At 40.5% G+C, this 25811-nt stretch overlaps 1 protein-coding gene across 1 annotated transcript; it reads left to right on the top strand.

Annotated features, from left to right (window-relative positions):
• Positions 1-398: 398 nt before the first annotated feature.
• LOC149145517 (uncharacterized) lies at positions 399-21139 on the top strand. The gene is made up of 4 exons (XM_089452485.1): positions 399-1981; positions 2453-4503; positions 19176-19324; positions 21050-21139. Exons 1-4 carry the CDS (start codon positions 399-401, stop codon positions 21137-21139), a joined length of 3873 nt encoding a protein of 1290 aa, XP_089308611.1.
• Positions 21140-25811: the final 4672 nt, after the last annotated feature.

The following is a 25811-nucleotide window of genomic DNA, read 5'->3' as shown; positions in this document are numbered from 1 at the left end:
GACATCCATGGTTCAATGTGATATAACACCCCCCCTCTCTATTGTACCTCAGGTCCTTCAATTGCCCCTTCCTCCCCCCTGGTTATATCTCCCCGATCTCCCTCGGAACCCTCCCCTCCTCATTCATATTTCCTTCGCTCCAGATCTCATGCTAAAGATCCGCCCATCAAACCCTCGGGCCTAGGCATTGCGGTGCCAGAGGTTGGTTCCTTGCCTACTAGGGGTAGAAAATCTCATTTATCCAAGGCTATTAAGAAAGCTGGGGCCGAGGTTGTAACAGGTCGTCAGTCCACCATCGACGGGGTCCTTAGAGCAGGACACACCCCGAGAGGTGTTCCACCATGAAGTGTCTATCCTTCAATTGTAGAGGATTGGCTAGTTCCTCCAAGAAACTAGCCATGAAAAGACTTATTGAGACCGATCCCATTGATATTATCATGCTCCAAGAGACTCTCTGTTCTGCAGATCAGATCACTCGAGCCATGCAAGCCATGACTCCTGGCTGGACCTACTCTGCCCTCGATGCTGTAGGCCGTTCTGGTGGATTGGCCATTGGTGTTAATCCTCGCACTATTAAAGTGGAATCGTCTTGGGGGGGATCTGGATATCTGGGGCTTGACATATTCTCTGCTGAACTGGGCATGAACCTCCGCATAGTCAATGTATATGCCCCCTGCAATCAGAGAGAATCTTTCTGGCAAAAACTCCTCCATCTTACCATTTTGAGCGAAGATCGGGTTGTTATCGGAGGAGACCTTAATTTCTCTTTAGGTTTCAGGGAGTCATGGGGATCGGCGGCACAAATTGACTCCATTACTGATTACATGACTAGTCTACTTGAACAAACAAACTTTGTGGATATCCCCATGCAGAAAATACTTCCCACTTGGAGAAACAGAAGGGTGGGGGATGCTGCTCTAGCCCGTAGACTTGACAGATTTCTAATGAAGGATGCGCTCCTTCAGCGACTACAACATTACAAGCAATGGGTTGGTTCGGGAGGATGGTCGGATCACTCTCCTATATACCTGGAAATTCGGGGGCCCTTCAAGAAGCCTAAAGCCCCTTTCAAATTTAACCATACATGGCTGAAGGACCCATCATATATCAAGATGATAACAGATTACTGGATCTCCCACCCAATCAATGGATCAGAAACCCTTGCTAAAGGATTCTGCAGAAATCTCTCAGATATTAAACACCTATCCATTGTCTGGGCAAAAGAGAAACAGGCTCGAGACACCTCTCAACTTATTCATATTGAAGCAGAATTATGCTCGCTCACAGATGAAAGGGGGTTGGGTTTCATCTCAGCAGCAGACAAGATTCGGCTAATTGAACTGGAGAATCAAAAAGCCAAAATCCTCAAAGAGAGAGAGGAATCCATAAGACTAAGGAGCAGGGCATTATGGATTCAAGCTGGGGATGATAATACGAAGTTCTTCCATAGCTTTGCCAAGGGCAGGAAAGTGGCCAATACTATATGGAAGCTCCCCACACCAGAAGGAGAAATGGCAGACTCTTTCAACAAGCTCGCTCATCTGGGCATCACTCATTTCAGGGACCTCTACAAGTGTCCCCGTGAAGTTAATCTACCTGATATTATCAATGTGGCAAATCACTTCCCGAGATTTGTTGAGGAAGATGATGTGGAGGCACTAAATGATCCAGTTTCGACAGGGGAGCTTGAAGGAGTATTGAAATGGTTCAAAAAAGATAAGAGCCCAGGACCGGATGGCTGGACCATTGAATTTTATTTAGCCTTTTATGATGTTCTGGGGCAGGATCTCCTGAGAGTGGTGGAGGAGAGCAGAACTACTGGATCCATCTATCATGCCATCAATTCTACCTTCATAGCTCTCATACCTAAAACTGATGCCCCTGAATCTTTTGATGACTACAGGCCAATCTCTTTGTGCAATTGCTTATACAAAATCATTTCTAAGACCATTGCCAATCGGCTCAGACCTATCCTCTCCAGGTCCATTGCCCCTCAACAATTTGCTTTCCTTGAATCCAGACAGATTCATGAGGCCATTGGCCTAGCACAAGAAGCTATTCATTCTATTTGGTCCAAGCACCTAAAAGGTACCCTCCTCAAGATAGATCTCTCAAAAGCCTTTGACAGGGTCAGCTGGCTCTATATCAAAATGATACTCATTCATCTGGGCTTTCCTCACTCCTTCATCTCATGGATCATGGCCTGTATCTCCTCCCCTACATTCAGTATTCTCATTAATGGCTCGGCCTCACCCTTTTTTCACTCCGAAAGGGGTCTGAGACAGGGTTTCCCCCTCTCTCCTCTGCTCTTCCTGCTGGTCATGGAAGGCCTAAGTCGACTCATAGACTCTGCAAAGCGGTCGGGTGATATTAGAGGCCTTCGTATTTCCGATAATTGCTTCCTCACACATCTTCTCTTCGTGGACGGTGTTTTGATCCTACTTGATGGCAGCGTTCGAGACTCTCGGACATTTTCGAAGATCCTACTTCTTTTCTCTGCAGCTACCGGAATGCTCCCTAATCAATCTAAATCCTCTATCACTTGCTCCCGCACTTCGGTCCAGGAATCGCAGCTGGCTCTTCAGGTTTTCCCCTATAACGTTCTTCCTCTGGATAGAGGACTCAAATACTTGGGATTCAGGCTAAAGCCTACCTGTCAAAGAATTGCTGATTGGGTGTGGTTGGTCGCAAAATTGGAAAAAAGACTCACTGGCTGGAGCTTCAGACACTTCTCAAGGGCAGGCAGATTGGTCCTCATTAAGTTCGTTCTTGAGGCAACCCCGGTTTTCTGGATGGCTCTTGCATGGATTCCAAGGAATATTCTGGGCCGACTGAAGCAACTATGCAACAGATACCTCTGGATTGGAAATCATGACAAAAGAATTTTTGCTTGGAAAAGTTGGAAGAAGATTACCTTGCCCAAAAAGTGGGGTGGCTGGGGCCTCAAAGACCTTCCCGACTTCGCTATGGCACTCGCTGCAAAGATGGGTTGGTCGCTACTAACCAGTCAAAACCTATGGGCACAAGTATCCTATCACAAATACATCTGGCCTCAGACAATTTTGGATTGGGCTAGGTTACCAACCTGGTCAACAAAGGGATGTTCTTCGATCTGGAAGGCTCTAATACACTCCCTTCCTCTCATCCGTGATAATCTAGTCTGGAGAATAAATGATGGATCGCTGGGCAGAATTGGGCTGGATCCTTGGATTGGTTGTGGGGGAAAACACATCCTCAGCAGAGAAATCATTACATTCCTACATGATCGAGACATCCGGAGCTTTGCACATATTGCAGATCATCAGCGTTCAGACATTTTTACACAAGCATGGAAAACAGCCCAGCAACTTGATCTACCTCCCCAATGGCATCAGGAATGGCGTGATTTCGTTCTGGCACTAAACGAATCCCATATTCGCATAAAACAAGGACTGGACGAACTTGTATGGTGTATGGCAGACAATGGTATTTATGCTCCCAAGATCGCTTACAACGCTCTCATTTTGAATAGAAAACCTGATCCTACTCCGTCGTGGTGGCGTGATATTTGGAAGTTGAATGCCCCCCCTCGCACCAGACTATTTTTCTGGTGTGTCCTCAAAGATATTATCCCTACAGGTGAACATCTGACTCGCAGATCTATATATGGTCCATCATGGTGCTCCTTTTGCAAAGCGGCATCAGAGACTACTGTCCACCTTTTCCTTCATTGTCCAGCCATATGCGCTCTATGGAATAATATCTCCTCTCACATTGGATTTACTGGGAACTGGAGTGGGGAAGATGTTATGTGTTCATGGACAAACTGGAATCGCTGCCACCCGGGCTCCAAACTGCTAAACCTCCCCCTCTTCGTTACCTGGCATATATGGTTGGCTCGGAATCAATATATCTTTGAAGATAGGGTTGTGTGTTGGCCTAGAACAGAAGCTACCATTATAGCGGCATACCAAGAACTTCCCGATCCCCCTCCCACTCGAACTAGGACGATTCAGCCTCCCCCCAATATCGACAAAGATACCCCTTGGGCCTTCTTCGATGGGGCCGCAAATCAAACTGGATGTGGGGGCGGATTTGTCCTGCATATAAATGAACAACATAGATTCTTAGTGAAAATGGGATTTGGCAGAGGATCTAATAATTATGCAGAACTCTTGGCCATTCGCAACCTAATGCATTTCTCTTTGGAACATCAGTTCACAAATCTCAATATTTTCGGGGACTCAATGACTGTTGTAAATTGGATCAATAATGTCACTATATGTCATACTCACACACTCAGCAATATATTATATGATGCACATACTCTCAAGGCAGCTTTTAATCATTTCTCCTGTCTCCACATATACAGAGAACATAACAGCGAGGCTGACAAATTATCCAAGGAGGCCACGATACTACCCAGAGGTGAATGGCTAATAGTGGAGCTGCAGGGGACTGAAGAATACAGATATTACCATAGGCCGTATATAGATCAGAGAGAACAGCGGGGCAACAGTCCCGGTATCCGGCAATAATATAGTTATTTGTCTTTGTTGATAACTGTTCATATGGATATCATATTTTTGCAAACAGATCCTGCGTGATCTTGAATAGGCACCTAGACAGATATATATGTGACTTTATCATCTATTTTTGGTTATACTCTTGACAGATCACCCTGCGTGGTGGATTTTGTATGAACAATACAGCATATGCAACCAGCATCTACAATATGTAATTTTCTCAATATAATGAAAATTACGGATTTTTCCAGAGGAAAAGTAGAGTGAGCTCTTAATAATACAATCTTAATTTAATTAATATTTAACTGTAATAATATTTAGTTTACTCTCATTAAATATTAACAATTAAAAATTTAATTGAATATAACCCTAATAACCTTAAAATAATATATTTTTAAGATATTGCCCATTTCCTTTAAATTAGAATCTTATTAGGTTAACTTTTTAATCTTTCTTATTATTTCCTTTAATATTAATAATATTAATTTAATTTATACAACTTTAACATTAATAAATATATATTATTTTATACTCCTTAATTATATGAAGTAAAAACTAAGATTTAGTTAATCAGTAATATAATATAATTAAATAGGCTTCAAACTTAATAGAAAAAGTCAAGGAATGGTAGTCTCTTAAATATTAAAAAATAAAAATAAATCACTCTAACTAACCAATTAAGTGAACCTTCTTGATTTATTTTACTCTCATAAACTATTAAATTTAATAATAAAATTAACCAAACTAACTTTTGAATTTCCCTATCCCTATCCCTCGGTCCAAGTACAGTTTCCTGGTCAAACTTAGCCGCTTCTTGGTCAAATATAGTCGTTCTTGGTCCAATATAGCCGTTGGATGATCTGCTCTCTCTATTTAATTTTCTACCTTAGTCTAGTTGTTCAACTTGTCTTGACGATGAACCACACTTGTTGGTTCAAAAGGCGTCGACAAATATATCATGATGTGATTTCCCCCAAAAATCTTCTCAATATGAAATGGTGAAAATTAAAATGTGATATTTTAAATGAGAAATTTGTAATTGGAAAAAGATATAATTAAAATGAAATGTGATATTTAAAATTTAATTTTAATTATTTTTATTTAAAAGTTTATAGTTTTGTTGAGAGGTGGTTTTTACATTTAAGTATGAATGAAAAGTGTATTTTTTAGATTTAGTTATATTTATTTATTTTTAAATAAAAATAAAGCTAATTTAGAATTATTTCAATTTTGGATTTACTAAGTGTTTAGACAGATTAAATCTCTTAAGCTGCAAGTCTTTTTTAGAGTGAAAAGAGCTTTAATCTCCCTAGGGACTTGGATAGATCTAGGTTGGTCTTTCCCTTTAAAGAGTCTTTCTCCCTTTAAATAGACTATATTCCACATGAATACCATGGGTTAATACCATAGGTGAATGTTGTAATATCATGTATTGTTAAACATTTCCAAATTATATAAAAAATAAAATAAAATAAAAAACATAAAAATAATATTAATATTAATATTATAATTAATAATTATAATTATAAGTATAGTTATAATTAATAATTATATTTATAATTAATAATTAAACTAGCCTAGATTCATCTTAACTCAAGATCAACCAAGCACGGAGAGGGATTAAATCCAAGTCAACACGTTACAATATCTCTTCCGTATTGAGTTGGAGAACACAACACAATAGTCATTAAATAAAAATAATAATATTGATTATAGAAAAATAATAAAAAAAGTTATACCTATTTAATTAGTTTTATAGAGTTCAGGCTTCTGTGATCCATATCAAGTTTGTGAGAGATTTTTCGGCGAAAATCACATGGAATATCATTTGTCGACGCGTTTCGAACCAACTAGTGTGGTTCATCGTCAGGACAAGTTGAAGAAACAGATCCAGCCTAGCAAGTTAAATAGTCTGAGCAGAGCCTCCAACAACTAACTTGACCAACGGCTAGTTTGACTCTAGGACCGGGGTCAAAATTATTTTATGGGATAAATATATAAAATTCAAATGGGTATTTAGTTAAAAATTATAAAATTTTTATAATTTAATTAGTATTTAAAGGAAATCTAGTTAAATAAAGAACCTTATAGTATACGAATAATTTGAATAAATATAAAATAATTCTACTTAAAAGAATTATTATAAGTTAATTAGTTATATAAAGGGCATTATAATATCAGAATAAAATAAAATAATATCAAAAGGATGCTAGGTTAGTAAGAAAAATATTAAAAAGTATAAGTTGATTAGAATTTAATTGGAAAATTAGTTATATAAAGGACCTTATAATAAAATAAATATATAAAACTAATTGTAAAGGAGGGGAATGTTTATAAAATTAAAAGAAAGTTAGTACCAAAGGACCTATAAGTTAAAAGAAATGAGAATATATATATATATATATATATATATATATATAATAATAATAATAAATAAAAATAAAACAAAAATAAAAATAAATAATAAAATAAATAAATAAATAAATAAAAATAAACAAGTAAATAAATGAGTAAAAAACAATGAAGGAGGAGGGTGGAAAAACGACTAGGTAGGGAGTGCTGGGACCCAACACCTACTGATTTTCCAGCCATCCTCCCTATTGAGATTGCATGGCCTCTTTTCAATCTCAAGCGCTTCCCTAAATTTACGATGATGGAAATGTGAAATCTTATCAATAACACTAGCCTCCTCAATACAAACATGATGATTGGTTTTCTCAGCATGTTCAGCTAAAGCGGAAGACTTAGTTTTCCTATGCCTAAGGTCCGCTGCATGCTCGCTAATCCTTAGATTAATGGAGCGACCAGTCTCCCCAATATAGGGGGTCCCACAGGAACAAGGGATCATATAAACACCTTTCATATCCTTAGGGTCGACAGGATCCTTCACCGATCTGAGGGACATATGAATGGTGTTCAAGGGCCTAAAATTCACAAGGATACTATGCTTCCTGAGAATCCTACCAATTCTATCAGTGACCCCCTGAACATATGGAATATGGACACCTGGAATTCGTTCCTTTGGTTCCCTTATAGTCAGAGAATTCTTGGAAGCTTTAAGGAAAGCCTTCTCACTCATGTATCTACTATAACCATTCTCAACAAAGTACTATTGATGGTTGATAATACTCAACCCGGTATGAAAAATAATGTCTAATTCATTTCATTTTTAGCATAGAATTGATATGCGGTATTTGAAACAAAAACATCAATAACAAAAATAATATTTCACTCTTAACAATAAATAAAATATTACAATGTTTACATTAAGCAACACAATTTTATATCAACAATATATACAGATAATTGAAAAAACATATATATATATATATATATATATATATATATATATATATATATATATATATATATTACCTTTTCGTGTGAAAAAAATGTGTGATGATTTGAATATCAATGTTAACTAATATACTTTAATATCAACTAATTTAAGTACTCTAATGAACATTCATTTTTTTTCCCTCTGTTAGGGTTGCCTGAGGGTTTCAGAAATTTATAAACATCGGTAGTACTTTGGATCAGCTTCAGGCCTTTGTACCATCATAGGTTTTGCGACCAATCATGTTAGTTGCCTAATGAGTGGACCCTCAAGGGGGGGAGAGGGCAGGAGGGGGAGCTGGGGCTCCTCCTATAGTAACGTAGTCAACGGATTCCATAAAGTCATGGGTGGAAGCTCTAGTATGGATATAGGTGGAATAGAAGATGTGAAATCAACCGTGATGGGTGCCAAATGACCAGCTAGATCTCAAGGTAATTTCCTTCTAAAAGCCGCCCAAAACCCAAAATTTGTGATCCCTAATATTCGCTTGGAGAAGACCCAACAATACATGAAGAATCATACCCTCATCTGCAAGTTCATGGGGATCTGGTCGAAGGAACAAGAAATTGTTCAACGAATACAGTGGAAATGGAACCCCTAAGGTCTAGTGGAACTAAGGTTGCGAGCTAAAGGTTTCTTTATAGTCATATTCACAGATTTGACAGACCGCAAAAAGGTTTTTGAGAACGAGTCATATTTCATGAATAACACAGAGTTATTCATACACTTTTGGGAGGAATGGTGGCTTTAGTGTGGGTTCACCTCTTTTCCCTACTAGAAGACTTCTGGGAACCTAATATCCTATATGGCATTGGTACCTCCATAGGCGAGTTCAATAAGATCTCATAGATCACTAAGTGGAGGCAACATGCATCCTATGCCCAAATCTACATCATATGAACATCTCCCAACCTTTACCAGAGTCAATAGATCTAGAATAGCATGACACAATTTGGACTCTGTCATTAGATTATGATCATGTATCATTTAAATTTTTTCGCTGCCACTAATACAACCACCTTTTCTGGGAATGTCTACTCACAGTGGTAGAGGAAAAAAAGCTTAAAGATATGAAGGACTAGGAGGGTTTCCATACTATAGGCCTGCGAAAAGGTAAATCTACTAAAAATGAGCATAATCATTAAGGTACTCAAGCGAATTCAGGAAGGATGCAATAGAGTTATCAATTTTCCCAACCAAACTTGGCGAAGACAACCCAACCCTAGCAAGGTCCAGTTATGATGAAGACACTTAAGGTAATGCACAATAACCCCTTTACAGTCCTAGAGAAAATGAACATACTTGGTGATAATGAGACTCAGGAAGAACAAATGGAAATCCAAGTAATGGACATCGATCAACAAAAAAACAAGGGAGTAGAGAAAATAAACAAAAATGAAAATCACTTGAATATCTAGAGGAAGATTGAAAGCTCAAAGAAATCCTCCTCAACACAAGAAAATTTCTTGAAGTCAAAGAGAAATAGAACATATTGAGTGTTAATGAGAATACCATTTTGGAATTCTTTCAGGTCTAGGTTAAGGTCAATGTTAAGGACATCTCCTCTAATCATCTTGTGCACTTCTGAAACTTGTTTGGGAAAAGTGTGCACTAGGTTGGCTAAGCCTGAAGGATAATGGAGGAGTTTAAGCCAAACAAAAGATGGAGAACAACTCAACCTCCCTCGGGTGGATCCTCCAATTATTAACAGAGGAAGGAAGGGGTGCAAACCATCGCAAGAAATGTTGAAGGAAGTATGGGAATTCTTGTTAAACTCTAGTTAAATGAGCCATCTCACGGAGTATTATCCTTGAACCCTACAACTTACTTAATGAAAATTGTCTCTTGGAATATACAGGGCTTAAATAGTCAAGGTAAGCTCCGCTATCTAAAAAAAAATATCAATAAGGAGAAATTAGAGAGCATGTTGTTACAAGAAACAAAAGTGTCGGGTGACAAGCTAGAGGGAATAATCAATAAATGTTAGAGGGGTAGTGAGCTAATGGGCATTAATGCTCACAACATAGTAGGAGAACTGGCAATACTCTAGGAACCAAATCAGGTGCTCTATTAGGATCAGGTGGCAACATGCCACAACTTGACAGGTAGATTTTGGTGCCTGGGGACTACAGAGTGGACCAGTCTGACTGTAGTCTATGGACTTCCCATCCCTTGCCAAAAAGAAAAATTCTTAGAGAATCTGAGGAAGATGAAGGCTTCTCTTCAAGATGTGTGTTGGACAGTAGGGGATGATTTTAATATGATTTGCAATTTGGATGAGAAGACGACGGGCTGAGGCACTTGGATCCATCTTCAACCTTATTTAATAATACCATCCATGACACGAGATTCACTAAGGTAGAGACATGAAATGGTATTTACACATGTAATAATAGGAGGGGAGGTCGACAACAAATAATTAGTAGGTTGGATAGATTCCTTATCTTAGAGGAGGTTATGGTTAGGGATTTTTATATTGAGGCCATGATTCTTCCAAGATTAGGCTCATAACATTGGCCCATCTGACTAGAGATCAACTTGAAATCCAGTCTAGCAAATAGACAGTTATGTTTTGAGAGCTTCTCGTTATGACACCCTAATTTTATAAACAAACTAGAACAGTGGTGGCAAGATATTATAGTGCATGGAGATAGCACGATGTAAAACTTCCAAAAGAAACTAAAGGAGATGAAGCTCAAAATCAAATTTTGGAATCGGCCAGAATTTCGTGAAATCCCTAATGAAAAAAATGACTTGAGGACAAGATGGAAGCAATACAAGGACAAGTCATTCTGAAAGGAAGATCATACGCTCTTGTGGAAAAGGAAGGGAATCTCATCTAGGAGATAGAGGAGCGATGTAAACAATTGGAAATAATTTGGAGACATAAATCATGCATACAATGGTTGCATGGAGGGGAGAGGAACTCTCGCTTCTTCCACAAACCATTATTAATCAATGTTAGTGATCAGGTGCTCAAAATTTTTTCTCAAAATTATAAGTTGTCAGATCAGTGTGGAACTTGGACGATCGCTTAGTACTCGTCATCCTGAATCTGGCGCAACTCATTTCACGCAAAACACGCTCTGTATGCTCCCAAAAATGTGTTATGTTCATTTTTCTAAATAGGGGAATTTAAAAAAAAATATGCAGGCAACCCAGTCAGCAGTGTGTACTGTTGACGTGGAACTGACTGGGCATGCCTATGTGGTAGGGTGACTGTGCATTGGTTGTTTTCCTCCAGTAAATTAGGTGGTGCCAAGTGGCACAATTTCATTGGTACTGATTTGGGTGATTTTCATTGGTTGGTTGGTGGCCAACCACAGGCTACCACATGGCCTAGCCAGGGCCACCACGTGGCAGCCTGAGGGCCACCAAAATTTGTTAAGGACTGAATGTACCAAGGGAGGGTCGAGCACCAGACCTCTAGGTCCAACAAAAATTTCCATCTACCATATCGCTACTTTGTTTCTTATTATATTTTAACATGTGGATTATATTTAAACTCCATGTTTTATGCCATTCAGGAAAGGGGTCAACCCCTGGGCGCATGCATCCAATAGCACTGTAGACGGAGTGGAGTGGGAGCCCGGTCGGTCGAGGCGGGCAGTTGGCCTTTGCCCTGGGCATGTCGCACCCCCACGTGACCCAAATTTTCGAACTTAAGTTGTCAGCGGAAAAATTATCTGTTCCATGATTTGTGCCGATTTTTCACATTTGTTGCTCTGTTAGTGGAAATTGGGGGGGAGGGCAGGAGGGGGAGCTGGGGCTCCTCCTATAGTAACGTAGTCAACGGATTCCATAAAGTCATGGATGGAAGCTCTAGTATGGATATAGGTGGAATAGAATATGTGAAATCAACCGTGATGGGTGCCAAATGACCAGCTAGATCTCAAGGGAATTTCCTTCTGAAAGCTACCCAAAACCCCAAATTTGTGATCCCTAATATTCACTTGGAGAAGACGCAACAATACATGAAGAATCATACCCTCAAGGGGGGGAGAGGGCAGAAGGGGGAGTTGGGGCTCCTCCTATAGTAACGTAGTCAACGGATTCCATAAAGTCATGGGTGGAAGCTCTAGTATGGATATAGGTGGAATAGAAGATGTGAAATCAACCGTGATGGGTGCCAAATGACCAGCTAGATCTCAAGGGAATTTCATTCTGAAAGCCGCCCAAAACCCAAAATTTGTGATCCCTAATATTCGCTTGGAGAAGACCCAACAATACATGAAGAATCATACCCTCATTTGTAAGTTCATGGGGATCTGGCCGAAGGAACAAGAAATTGTTCAACGGATACAGTGGAAATGGAACCCCTAGGGTCTAGTGGAACTAAGGTTGCGAGCTAAAGGTTTCTTTATAGTCATATTCATAGATTTGATCGACCGCAAAAAGGTTTTTGAGAACGAGTCATATTTCGTGAACAACAGAGAGTTATTCATACACTTTTGGGAGGAATGGTGACTTTAGTGTGGGTTCACCTCTTTTCCCTTCTAGAAGACTTCTGGGAACCTAATATCCTATATGGCATTGGTAACTCCATAGGCGAGTTCATTAAGATCTCATAGATCACTAAGTGGAGGCAACATGCATCCTATGCCCAAATCTACATCATATGAACATCTCCCAACCTTTACCAGAGTCAATAGATCTAGAATAGCATGACACAATTTGGATTCTGTCATTAGATTATGATCATGTATCATTTAAATTTTTTCACTGCCACTAATACGACCACATTTTCTGGGAATGTCTACTCACAGTGGTAGAGGAAAAAAAGCTTAAAGACATGAAGGACTAGGAGGGTTTCCATACTATAGGCTCTTGCGGAAAAGGAAGGGAATCTCATTTAGGAGATAGAGGAGCGATGTAAACAATTGGAAATAATTTGGAGACATAAATCATGCATACAATGGTTGCATGAAGGGGAGAGGAACTCTCGCTTCTTCCACAAACCATTATTAATCAATGTAAGTGATCAGGTGCTCAAAAAATTTGCTCAAAACTATAAGTTGTCGGGTCAGTGTGGAACTTGGACGATCGCTTAGTGCTCGTCATCCTGAATCTGGCGTAACTCATTTCACGCAAAACACGCTCTGTATGCTCCCAAAAACATGTTATGTTCATTTTCCTAAATAGGGGAATTTAAAAAAGAATATGCAGGTAGCCCACTGAACAGTGTGTACTGTTGATGTGGAACTGACTGGGCATGCCTATGTGGTAGGGTGACTGTGCATTGGTTGTTTTCCTCCAGTAAATTAGGTGGTGCCAAGTGGCACGATTTCATTGGCACTGATTTGGGTGATTTTCATTGGTTGGTTGGTGGCCAACCACAGGCTACCACATGGCCCAGCCAGGGCTGCCACGTGGCAGCCTGAGGGCCACCAAAATTTGTAAAGGACTGAATGTACCAAGCGAGGGTCGAGCACCAGACCTCTAGGTCCAACAAACATTTCCATCTACCATATCGCTACTTTGTTTCTTATTATATACTAACACGTGGATTATATTTAAACTCCATGTTTTATGCCATTCAGGAAAGGGGTCAACCCTGGGCGCGTGCATCCAATAGCACTGTAGGCGGAGCGGAGTGGGGGCCCGGTCGGCCGAGGCGGGCAGTTGGCCTTTGCCCTGGGCATGTGGCCCCCCCACGTGACCCAAATTTTCGAACTTAAGTTGTCAGCGGAAAAATTATCTGTTCCACGATTTGTGTGGCGATTTTTCACATTTGTTGCCCTGTTAGTGAAAAATCCACACACAAGTGTAGGACACTTATCCCAAAGAGCTAAGACCAAAAACCCCTTGAGAGTTTCCTCCCAAGTGGTCCCCAAGTACTACAACAAAATTTTAATAACACCATTTGTATGAGTGCGAATTTTGTGATATCGCGCCACCCAAAACTAAGTGAAATGGGTCATGTCACTGTTGGGTACCAAATTGGCCTATCTTTTCCCTGCATTTCCACTCCTCTTTTCATCCCTTTTGTATTCATTTGCATATATTTAATGTGTAAAACTATAAGGTAATTCCCCTTTTTATCGTCTCTTGGGATATTTAATTAGTCAAGTAGAGTCATGAGGGTTTTACCTATGCGAACCATTAAAACATGTGATGACCGCAGATTATGGAGCGCAGGTGTTGACCGCATGACATATTGCAGCATTTCCATGATTCACAGCAACTGATTGACCACGACAAAACAAAATAACTGATTTGTAGCTATTCTCAACCCATTTCTAGATCATTCCTTCTCTTGCTCTCTCAATGGTAGTGCTGTGATGAAACCAATGTATATCTTTGGGCATATAGTTTCCAGGTTTTGAGGAGAGATGTTACTCTCACTTGTACTGTATAAAAGACGGGTCGTTCTTGTATCAAGGGTTAGTCAAACTCTACATTGTATTGTAACACCATTATTTAGATTAATAAGATACAAACCTTTTTGTTGTTCTATCATTCACTGTGAGTAACGCAATGCTGATCAGAGAGATGGGCCCACTCTTCTGATCAGGTGTTGCATGTTTCCTTGTTCTGTGTTTACTGTTTATCGTTGTGTTTATTTCTTGTTTTCTGCTGCAGATTCCTTAGATAACCATGAATACCTTTTTAAGTTCCGCAGTTGAGTTTGATTTCTGTTTCAGCAAATGTTTTGATTGGTAATCACGAAACCTTGGTCAATGACATATTGTAACCTTTCCCCTGCATATACCTTGTGTGTTGCCTTGAAAAGGATATGCACCCGGATTGATACATTAATGTAGGAAAAGTGGTGGATAAATTGTCCATACCTAGACACCAACATTTTGGCAACATTTCCGGGGAGGCTAACGAGGTGCAAGACATGATCTGTATTAACCAGAGGGTCAATCTCTCATGTTAGGGAGAGAAAAAACTTTCTCACTCTGCTCCAAGTCCTGAGTATAGGTATTTCATTTATTTCACACTTTTATTGTTTTCATATTTTATTAGGGCCGATCTCTTGCCCTGGGGAGGGAGTCCTTTGATGCCTTGCTCTAGGCCCTGAGCTTAGATTTCCATAGCATTTTTGTTGTTTCGGTTTCGAGAAATCCAATCTCTCGCCTTGGGGAGGGAGGGGTCATCTGATGCCCTACTTCAGGTCTTGAAGTGTTAGGTTTTCTCATGTGTTTGTTATTTTCTTGATTGGGTTCTTGTCTAGGGGAGGGAGGAGTCTTTTGACGCCCTACTCCAGGCCCTGAACCCTAGGTTCCTGTTATTTTTTTTTTGTTAATTGCCCTCTTTTCAATGTGATCTCTTGTCGTGGGGATGGAATGGTCTTTTGACACCCTACTCCAGGCCTTGAGAATTGTGGTTTGATCGCGACATCTGTCGTCACACCAACTTGTATGAACATAGAGCCAAATAAAAGGGGTAGAGGGACAGCCCCAAAGAAGGGAGGACAGGATTTGGGAAGGAACACCTATATCCAGCAAATCATCACAAAAGCTGAGTCAGAGGCATCTTCCCATGCAACCGTGAGGCCAGGTGCGTGGAAAAAATCTGAAGGACAATTTGTAGATCAACCAGTGATGTTCACAACACCCCCTGCGATTGAATACAACAGACCCTTCCAGCATCCAAAGAGACATGCAATAGTACGCCTATTAAAGAGATCCCTTTGCTTTTAACAGAAGGATAAGAAGTTGTGAGTAAAGCATCTAAAGGAACGTTCCATCCCAGTAGGGAAGAAGGAGTTGCATAGAGGAGATCTGAAGGGTCCAGCCACTGTGATAGGGAGGAAGAGATTGGAGAGACATTTCTATCACCAAATGATAGAGGAAGTGCTATTAAGGCAACTCAAACCCCTGTGATAAAAGCCCTTCCTGTGGAGCCTGCTGAAATCCCTAGTGAGTATTGGAGGATATTCATGGCCCCTACAACCTCTACTATTGACTTCCCAATTAGGGATTTAGGGACTGGTGCACCAACAAAGCCCATTCCTTTAACAGCTTTACCCAGTTTCCATGGGCTTACTTCAGAAGACCCTGACACGTTTTTGTTTGAATTTGACATTGTGTGTCGAGGGTATGATTACATAATAGATGCTCAAAAATTGAAAATCTTCCCTGCTACGCTAAAAGGGATAGCCCAACAGTGGTTTATGGGTCTTGGAGGAAGGTCTATCACCACATGGGAGGAGATGAGAACTTCTTTCTTTGAGAAATACCATGACTATTGTAAATCACGGGATATTAAAGAAGAGATTTTTAAATTTACACAGAAAGAGGACGAAAATATGGAAGACTGTGTGGAACTTTAAATACACATTGCAGAGATCAAGTCACTCTAACCTGGATAAGGACATTTTGAAAATTATCCTTCTCCGGGCCTTCCGAGAAGACTCTTTGGAATTGTTGAATATAGTTGGAAAGGGAGATATATCAAAGGAGGACTTTGATGCCATCTATGAGTTGTGTATCCAGTGCTGAAGAGGATTTGCAAGAAATAAACAAGGGATTCGATCAATGAAGGTATATGGTGGAGGTGTTACAAAAGCAGAAATTGGGAATTTGTTGGACAGCTTGAGGACTGATATCCTGAGTACCTTGTTTGAACAGATAAACACATTGCAGGTAAAATAGAAACAACTAGAATTGGAAAGAACTATGGCCGTATTTTGCCCCACATGCAGGAAGAAACACCCATAGAGGGAATGTCCATTAAACTCTGTAGAGGAATGTGCAATCTGTGAACTGAAGCATGCAACAAGTTCATGCCCATCCTTGCTAGGACTAAAAGCGGTTTTTCAAGGGACAGGCAAAGAGATGGAGCAATTGTACTTTATGGGACCTAAAAAGCCATGGAAACCTCGGTCGTCAATGGGAAATCAAGGTATGTTTTCGGATCCATCTCAATATTTTAGCAATTTTAATATGGGTCCCCAGACTATGCCTTATCCGCCCATGTGGCCCCAATACCAATTTCCACCTTGGCAGCAGTGGGCTCCTCAAGCTAGTTCAAGTTCCTCGTGGGCTCTGAACTGGCGGGGACCTTCTCCTCCTAGTCAGTTTCCCCAGTCAATGCCACAACAGCAACTTCAGTTGCCCTCTAATGTGCCTCCTGGTAATCAGCCTGTTCATCCCCAACTCCCTATCCAACCCAATCCGAATCCTAACAATAAATGGGCTCAACAAGTTGACACCCTCAACCTACCTTCATACATCATCTCTACTACAGAATTCTACAAGATGCATTTACAATCTGGGCAGACAGTAGATGCTCAACTCTCACCAGTTATCTTTGATCAGATTGATAGTGAGGAGAAGGAACCAGAAATGGTTGAATAAGAACCAAACCGAGTCAAGAAAAATCATACACCTCCTCAACCGCTAGTTACTCAAAAACACCAAGCTAAACCGCCCTATCCAAAATGGTTGGCTGTGAGTAAACCAACCCCTCAAGCTAAGTTTGACCTGTTAGGGGAGTTACAGAATTTATTTGTCAAGATTCCCCTGTTACAAGCTATGAGGGACGTACCTATATATGCAAAAACTCTCGGGGAATATTGTGCTAAGAAGCCTAAAAAGAAATCAAGGGACCCGCTCACCATTCATGTAATGGGGAAGCTATTAGATTTCATGATGGGAAGGTCCATGCCTGTAAAGTATGGGGATCCCGGGAACCCAATTTTGACCGTGCAAATTAATGGGGTAGAAATTCCAAATGTACTAGTAGATTTGGGTGCTGCCATAAATGTCATCACTGTTGAAACCATGCATGCATTAGGACTTCGTAACTTGAAACACACACCTACAGTGTTAGAACTGGTAGATTGATCTACAGTGAAACTAGTAGGGAAGTTAGAAGATATCATGATTTCGGTTGATTCATGGCACTACCCTGTGGAATTCCTACTACTCCAAACACAATCTCCAGCTAGAGGCCATCCCCTGATTCTGGGAAGACCGTGGCTGGCAACCCCAGATGCTTATATTGGGTGTCGGTCTAGACATATGATCATTTCGAATGGGCACAACACTAAGAATCTATTGTTATATCCTCCCGCAGAACCTAACCCATCAGCAAAAACAACAGGCCACAAGAAATCTTTATACAAGAAAGAGTCTGAATCATAAAATGAGAAGTCAAGACCAATTCTCACTATTGGGAAAGCCCTCCAGTTGAAAGCCAAAATAGAAGATGACATAATTACTACCTTTATCAGTGATCCTTGTTTTGTTTCAGATTTTAATCAATAAATCCTAGAGTCCGTCTTGAGCTGCGAGACTCAGGAAAGTGTTGGAACAACAAATGGATTTGACGAGCTACCTACAGTCACGCCCCATGATAGTATTTCCATGGAAATAGAACTAGGAAAAGCCTTGAATATCAATCCTGATCTGTTGGATTCCCAAAAAAAAAAAAAAAAAAAAAACAAACAAACAAACAAATCCTAGTTGTTCTTTGGAAACACAAAGAAGCCTTCACCTGGGACTACTCAGATATGAAGGGAATTCCAGATAATATGTGCACCCATCACATATACATTAAGGAGGATTGTTGTCCTGTGAGGCAACCCCAGAAAAGAATGAACCCTACTCTGAAAAACATTGTTAAGGAAGAGCTCCAAAAGCTGTTGGACATGGGATTTATCTACCCCATTTCAGATAGCCAATGGGTTTCTCCATTGGTAATTGTCCCTAAGAAAAATGGTAAATGGCGAATATGCATGGACTACAGAGAATTAAATAAGGCAACTCAGAAAGACCATTTTTCGTTACCATTCATTGACCAAGTCTTGGATATATTATCAGGTAAGAAATTTTTCTCCTTCCTAGATGGATTTAGTGGGTACAACCAGATCTAGGTAGCTCTTGAAGATTAGGATAAGGCAACATTTACATGCCCTTAGGGAATGTTCGCATACAGAGTCCTCCCATTTTGTCTCTGTAATGCACCTACAACATTCCAAAGGGAAATTTTAGGGATTTTCTCTGATCTGATGGATGATAGTGTTGAAATTTATATGCACAATTTCATGGCATATGGAGATTCATTCAAAGAAGCATTGGGGAAGCTAGAAAAAATTCTTGAAATATGCAAGAAGGCGCATATCTCCTTAAGTACTGGAAAATGCCATATGATGATGAATGAAGGAATAGTCCTGGGACACTTTATTTTGGCTACAAGAATCTGGATGGACCCAGCCAAGATAAAGGTAATATAGCATTTTCCAATACCCAGAACACCCACTCAGGTGCATAGCTTTATTGGTTGTGCTGGTTATTATAGGCGCTTTATAGAAAATTTTGCTAAAATTGCACATCCGCTTTTTCAAGTACTGACAAAAGATGCAGACTTTGTGTGGACAGATGAATATGATGTAGCCTTTGTGAAGATCAAGGAAATGTTCTGTAGTGCTCTGATTCTTAGAGTACCAGACTGGGCATTACCATTCCATATTCATGCTGATGCTTCCCGGACAACAGTTGGGGCAGTTTTGGGGCAGCAAGTGGATAAGGTACCATATACAGTTACTATGTTAGTAAGAACTTGGCTCCTGCTGAGTTAAACTACACAGTGACTGAAAAGAATTCCTGGTTGTCATCTACACCATCAACAAGTTCTGGCACTATATCACTAGTTACCCCACCTTTGTACACACAGATCATGCAACTATCAGGTATCTGATGAATAAACCCATTACTCCTGGTCGTATTACAAGATGGCTTTTGCTACTTCAAGAATTTGAAATTACCATAGTAGATAAACTAGGGAAGGACAACATGGTTGCTAATTTTCTGTCTAGATTAGAAAATAGTGCCGAAGGTACGCCTATCGAAGATAGCTTTCCAGATGAATATATTTTTGCAATTTTTGCTAACACTCTGTGGTATGCAGATATTGCTAACTATCTTGCTACAATGAAGGTACCTTGTCATTTGTCATATAATGACCAACGGAAAATTATTTATCATAGTACCCGATATTCATGGATGGTAGGATACCTATTTCATATAGGGGTTAATCAACAGATTCGGTGTTGTGTATCAAAGGATGATATCTATGAGATATTGAAGAACACCCATAGTGGACCTTGTGGAGGACATTTTGCAGATAAAAGAACAGGCCACAAGGTGCTGCAAATGGGATACTACTGGCCTTCTATCTTTCATGATGCTAGAGATTATGTCCGAAGATGTGACAGTTGTCAATAGGTGGGACGACCTGGGAAATCAAATGAAATGCCATTACAACCCCAGATAGTCCTTGAACCTTTTGAGAAGTGGGCCATTGATTTTTTTGGACCCATCAACCCACCTTCCCATCAGAAGGTTCACATCCTGGTCTGTACTGATTATGTGACTAAGTGGGTGGAAGCCAGAGTGGTTGTGAAAGCAACAGAACAGGTGGTGGCAAATTTTCTTTTTCAAGAGATTTTTGCCTGATATGGTACCACGAGAGAAATTGTTTTATATGGAGAAGCATAGTTCACATCCCACATGATAGAGAGGCTTATGTAGAAATATGGGGTTAAACACAGAGTGACAACTCCTTAATATCCCTAAGCGAATGGACAGGTAGAAATCACAAATAAGGTATTGGAAAATATCTTGACAAAAACTATAAAGTCATCACCAGGATTGGTCACAAAAACTTCCAGTAGCTCTTTGGGCATATAGGATGACATGGCAGAATATAACTGGGTTTTCACCATTTGAGCTATTCTACGGGAAATCCCCCTTGTTTCCAATTGAATTCGAGATCAGTATGCTCAGAACAGCTTTGAAGTGGGATTAGTCTTATCAGAGGCCCAGGAACACCGACTAGAACAACTCAATGAGTTAGACGAGATTCGTTCAGTAGTTGTCCAGAGAACCACTGTTGTCCAACAGCAGAAAATGAAATGGCACGATAAATTTATCAAGAATAAGGTGTTTCATACAGGGGACTGGGCATTGTTATATGATTCTTGGTTCAAAGATTTTAAAGGAAAGCTTCGCACTCGTTGGATGGGACCCTATGAAGTGGACGTTGTATTCACCAATGGCATAGTCAGATTGGTTACAGTAGATGAAAATTGTACTCCCTTCATAGTGAACGAACATCATCTGAAGTTATACCACCGTCCAACTTCTAAAGATGCCTTCATAAAACATCTTTATGATACATCTTATTTGATGGTTGTTGGTGCAGATAATGATCCCTCTGCCTTCTGCTAACTTACTTGTTTGTGTTTTTGCAGGAACAAGAACTGAATTATGACAAGGAGAAATGGAGAAATTTTTCAAGTAACATTCGTTGTTATTACTCCATCAGTGTTGTTACTCTGTAATTGTTGTTACTCCGTCGGTGCTGTTACTCCACTGTTGTTGTTACTCTGCTGGAACTGTTACTCCATTATTGTTGTTACTCCGCTAGTGCTGTTACTCTACAGTGCTGTTACTCTGCCATTGTTGTTACTCCGCCAATGCTGTTACTCCACTATTTTTGTTACTCCGTTGGTGTTGTTACTCCACAGTGTTCTTACTCCGTCATTGTTGTTACTCTGTCGGTGTTGTTACTCCACTGTTGTTGTTACTCCGCCGGTTCTGTTACTCCACTATTGTTGTTACTTCGCCGATGTTGTTACTTCGTCGTCACTGTTACTTTTCCGTTGTTGTTACTCCATCAGTGTTGTTACTCTATAGCTGTTGTTACTCCACAGTGCTGTTACTCCACTGGTGATATTACTCTATCGGCGTTATTACTCCGCCGGTTATCTTTGTTGTTACTCCAACGCTAGGTAGGTTGCCAGGTATGCCTTCATTGACTCTTACGAATTTAATTAAAATATTTCAAAGAAGAGACTAGTACGTGACGCGGATGGGTGCATTTATGTTGGGGGGGTCCCGTCATAAAGAAACGATGGCGTACCTAAAATCGTAATAATATCACATCATTACCAAATCCAATGAGAACGGAAACCAAAAATTGTGCGATTTTGTAATCATGATCCCTACGCATTGGAATTTGAAATCGTACGCCAAGAACTTTACCGGGTGGAATGTCTATTTCAATAGATTGCAAGGATTTAACAAGGCAATTGCGATCGAATTTGCACTCAATTTAGAGGAAGGGAGCTCTTGGGTCTGGGGAATAGAAATCCCTATTATAGAAGAAACCATTGCAGAGGTCAGTGGTCTACCCCAGCAGGGGCAGAAATGGTTCTCACGAAGAATGTCTTTCCAGATTTCCCCAAAGCATTCTTGTAGGCTGGAGAAAATTTTGTTCAGAAAGGCCAGGGGTACAACTGAAATTCATTACCACACCCATGGGGTGAGGTACCAGGTTTTCTAATGAGATACATAACCTGCGAGGGGAGGTATACCACCATGTTTAAAAACCATTTCAGAATATTGGCTCACCTCTGGTTCCCACAGGTTGAAGCCTTCTCATTGAATATGCCTTTCTTCCTGTTAAGAAGTCTCGAGCTAATGGCGCACTCTGCTCGGCGTTCACAACAAGTGGAAACAATCATTACCAACCATGGTCTGGTTTGATTGTTAGTCATGCATGCAATCAGTCAATTTCAAATCCCGTGGGAAACATTCCAGGATTCTACAGAGGAATAAATAGTGGTGGCTAGAGCCACTAAAGAAGAAGAGCCAGAAGTGATGGAGGAAGGAATCGAAGCAGAGGATGAATACATAGATCAAGAGGAACCAGACAAAATGGAGATGGAACCCGAGGGGTTGGAACAGAATCAAGAGCGTGAACTAGGAAGGACAGTCGAGGCTGCTCCACAAGAACCAGCCTCGACTGCGGAACCGATGGAAGAAGAAGTGCTGCAGCAAGGGGCCAATATAGAAAGGGCCACCAGCACCATGACCAAGGCTGTCCCTCAAGAACCAACCTCGACCATGGAGCCAGTGGAGCAAATCAGCAACACTATAATAAGCGAAGAGGGACCACATCAGACTGAGGTGGAGGAATTTTTTAATATTACGGCCAGGGGTGTCCCACAATAACCACCCTCGACCGTAGAAACAATGGAGGAAGACAAACTAGAATGAGAGGGGCCCGAAGTTGAAAGAACCATGGGGCCAATAGAAGAAGAGGATATGGGTATAATGGATGGAATTGATGTGATTATGTAAGAATCCATATGTATCAATGTCGTGCTGGAAGAAACAATGCCAACATTGTTTGTTCAAGAATTGCTGGACATGGAAGGTGGTGTCCCACAAGAACCACCATCAACCTGTCCAACCCTGGAGACCACAAAGGAATTAAATGTTGGGATTAACGTTGTTCCACAAGAACCAAAGTGTACCTTAGAATAGGGGAATGCACAAGTGGGGGTTTTAACTCAGAGCAGAAACATTGCAGACAAAGGGAAAGAGCCTGAGATCACAACTGGGGCCGAGATAGATCAGGTAGGAAAATTCTTTCAATTTTCCTCTTACTTCTCCATTCCAAAAGGGAAAGGGTGTCTTGCTCCGCCCGACACACAGAAGAGGATGTGACCATTCCGCTGATTTTGAAGTATGATGGGTTGAAGAAGGGACCAACTGCCACAGGCTTGTTGGCCGTAGATCCCCACAAAGACCTTTCCCAAGAACCCAAAATAGAGGAAGAGGAAAATGTTTTTGAAATGAGGGAACCTGGAAGGGAAAGTTTGGCTGAACCACTGATGGACATCCATCAAGTGAGCCCACCACCTGTCGAGATAGCTTCACAATAGGACGAGGTAGGAGACAATAAGGAAGCAGTTGCTCCCCAGGAAGAGAAACCAAGAAAAGAAGCCTCGTCGATTATCCCTGTGGATACTCCCTCAAGTAATCCACCACCTGTCGAACTGGCTGCAGTACCAGATGAGGTGGTGGTTAAACAAGAATGGGTAGAATTGTGTGAACATCAAAGGCTACCTATGAAGCAGAAATATAAGCTTCAATTCAAAGAAATGATGTGGCTCAAAACAGAGGTTAAGAGGCTGAGGAAACAGATGCACTGGTTGAAGAAACAAGTGAAGAAATACAAGCAGCGGGCTAAGAAGCCCGAAACCATGACGGCCAAAGCAGGTACACAAGTAGATGAAGTGGTAACAACTTCAATTGCCACTCAAACAAACCCGATAGAATATTTTTCTGAAGGCCGTGAGTTTTCTTTGTTAGCTGAAGTACAAACCTGGAAATCCACTGCGGCGCGATATTGGAATGAAGTGAAGAAAGCCCAAGAACAAGCATCCACGACTATCTTCGAATATGTGGAGCGCATTGATATAATGCGATTGAGGCATGAAAAGTAGCAACTTAAGGTGGAGTGGCTGGAAAGGCAAGTAGCGGAGTTAAAAACCAATAAAGAGCAGATGCTCCATTTAGCACAAGAAGTGATGGCATGTCGCCCTCCCACTTCTAGTTACTCTTTATTTTTGCATGAATGCTTTCTTTTCTTTTGTTTGGAAAGCATCCAGAAAGAAATTAGTCACGAGATTGAGGATGGTGTACAGTTCCTCTGGATATTGAGAGCCCATGATGTGCCAACTCAGCATTTGATGTGTGAGCTTTACATGCATGGGTATCTCTTGTATGTTGAGAGAGAATTTAATCTAGTTCCATATGTGGGGGACATTCATTTAAGGGCCCTCAACTCTTACAATGTTAATCAGATAAGATGGCAGAAGGCTTCTGACACGTTCAAGTTAAATCAGGCTACAAAGCCTTTTATGGTAAGAGGAGAACCTAAGAGATCAGTGACTATGTATAATAAGCACACTACATTTTTGGAAATTATGGGAAACAAGGAATGGATGTTGAGGACACAAAAGTGGTGCATCGATCTTTGTGTCAAACAATTGGTCACGTTTCAAGCTGAGGCCCTAGATAGTTGTCAGAAAAGGTGGATGATGTCACCCACATCTATCCGGAACAGAGAACCGTTTGGAGCACCAAATTTTTCACGAGCACTCAGCAGGGTGCCAAGATACGTGGTGTGCATCCAAACATGTGGGGTCCAGTGGATGGGAATTCGATTTTAGTATCCTATCCTATGGTTTCCAACAGAACACTACACCCCAACCTATAATGTACCAAATGATTGGTGGAAGGAAGTTCTCCTCTCAGAGGGGTTTAAGGTCCCAGGAACAGAAATGGCCGAGGAATATGATCTCGCCCGACTTCAGGAAGCACACAGCCTATCCAACCCAGACCTGCAGATATGGAGAGTTGCATGAGGGCGTTTAGAAGGCTAGTTGGGGGGAGATGTTGGGCACCAAATTGGATTATCTTTTCCCTGCATTTCCACTCCTCTTTTCATCCCTTTTGTATTCATTGTCATATATTTACTGTGTAAAACTATGAGGTAATTCCCCTTTTTATCGTCTCTTGGGATATCTAATTAATGAAGTAGAATAATGAGGGTTTTACCTATGTGAACCACTAAAACATGTGATGACCGCATATTATGGAGCGCAGGTGTTGACCGCACGACATATCGCAGCAGTTCCGCGATTCACAACACCTAATCGACCACGACGAAACAACATAACTGATTTGCAGCTATTCTCAACCCGTTTTTGGATCATTCCCGTTCTTGCTCTCTCAATGCTAGTTCTGTGATGAAACTGATGTATATCTTTGGGCATATAGTTGCCAAGTTTTGGGGAGAGATGTTACTCTCCTTTGTACTATATAAAATATGGGTCATTCATGTATCAAGGGTTAGTCAGACCCTACATTTTATTGTAACAACATTATTCGGATTAATAAGATACAAACCTTTTTGCTGATCTATCGTTCGTTGTGAGTAACAAAGTCCTGATTAGAGAGTTGGGCCCACTCTTTTAATCAAGTGCTATGTGTTTCCTTGTTCTGTGTGTATTCTTTATCGTTGTGTTTATTTCTTGTTTGCTGTTGCAGATTCCTTAGATAATTGTGAATACCTTTTTAAGTTCTGCAATTGAGTTCAATTTTTGTTTCAACAAATTTTTTTATTGTTAATCACGAAACCTTGGTCAATGACAGACT

The sequence above is a fragment of the Pinus tabuliformis genome, chromosome X, assembly GCF_031772625.1.
Source record: "Pinus tabuliformis cultivar Carrire ecotype Pingquan chromosome X, CPIR1, whole genome shotgun sequence".
NCBI lineage: Eukaryota > Viridiplantae > Streptophyta > Pinopsida > Pinales > Pinaceae > Pinus > Pinus tabuliformis.
The sequence above is the reverse complement of the archived record's forward strand: the minus strand, read 5'-3'. Positions and strand labels throughout refer to the sequence as shown.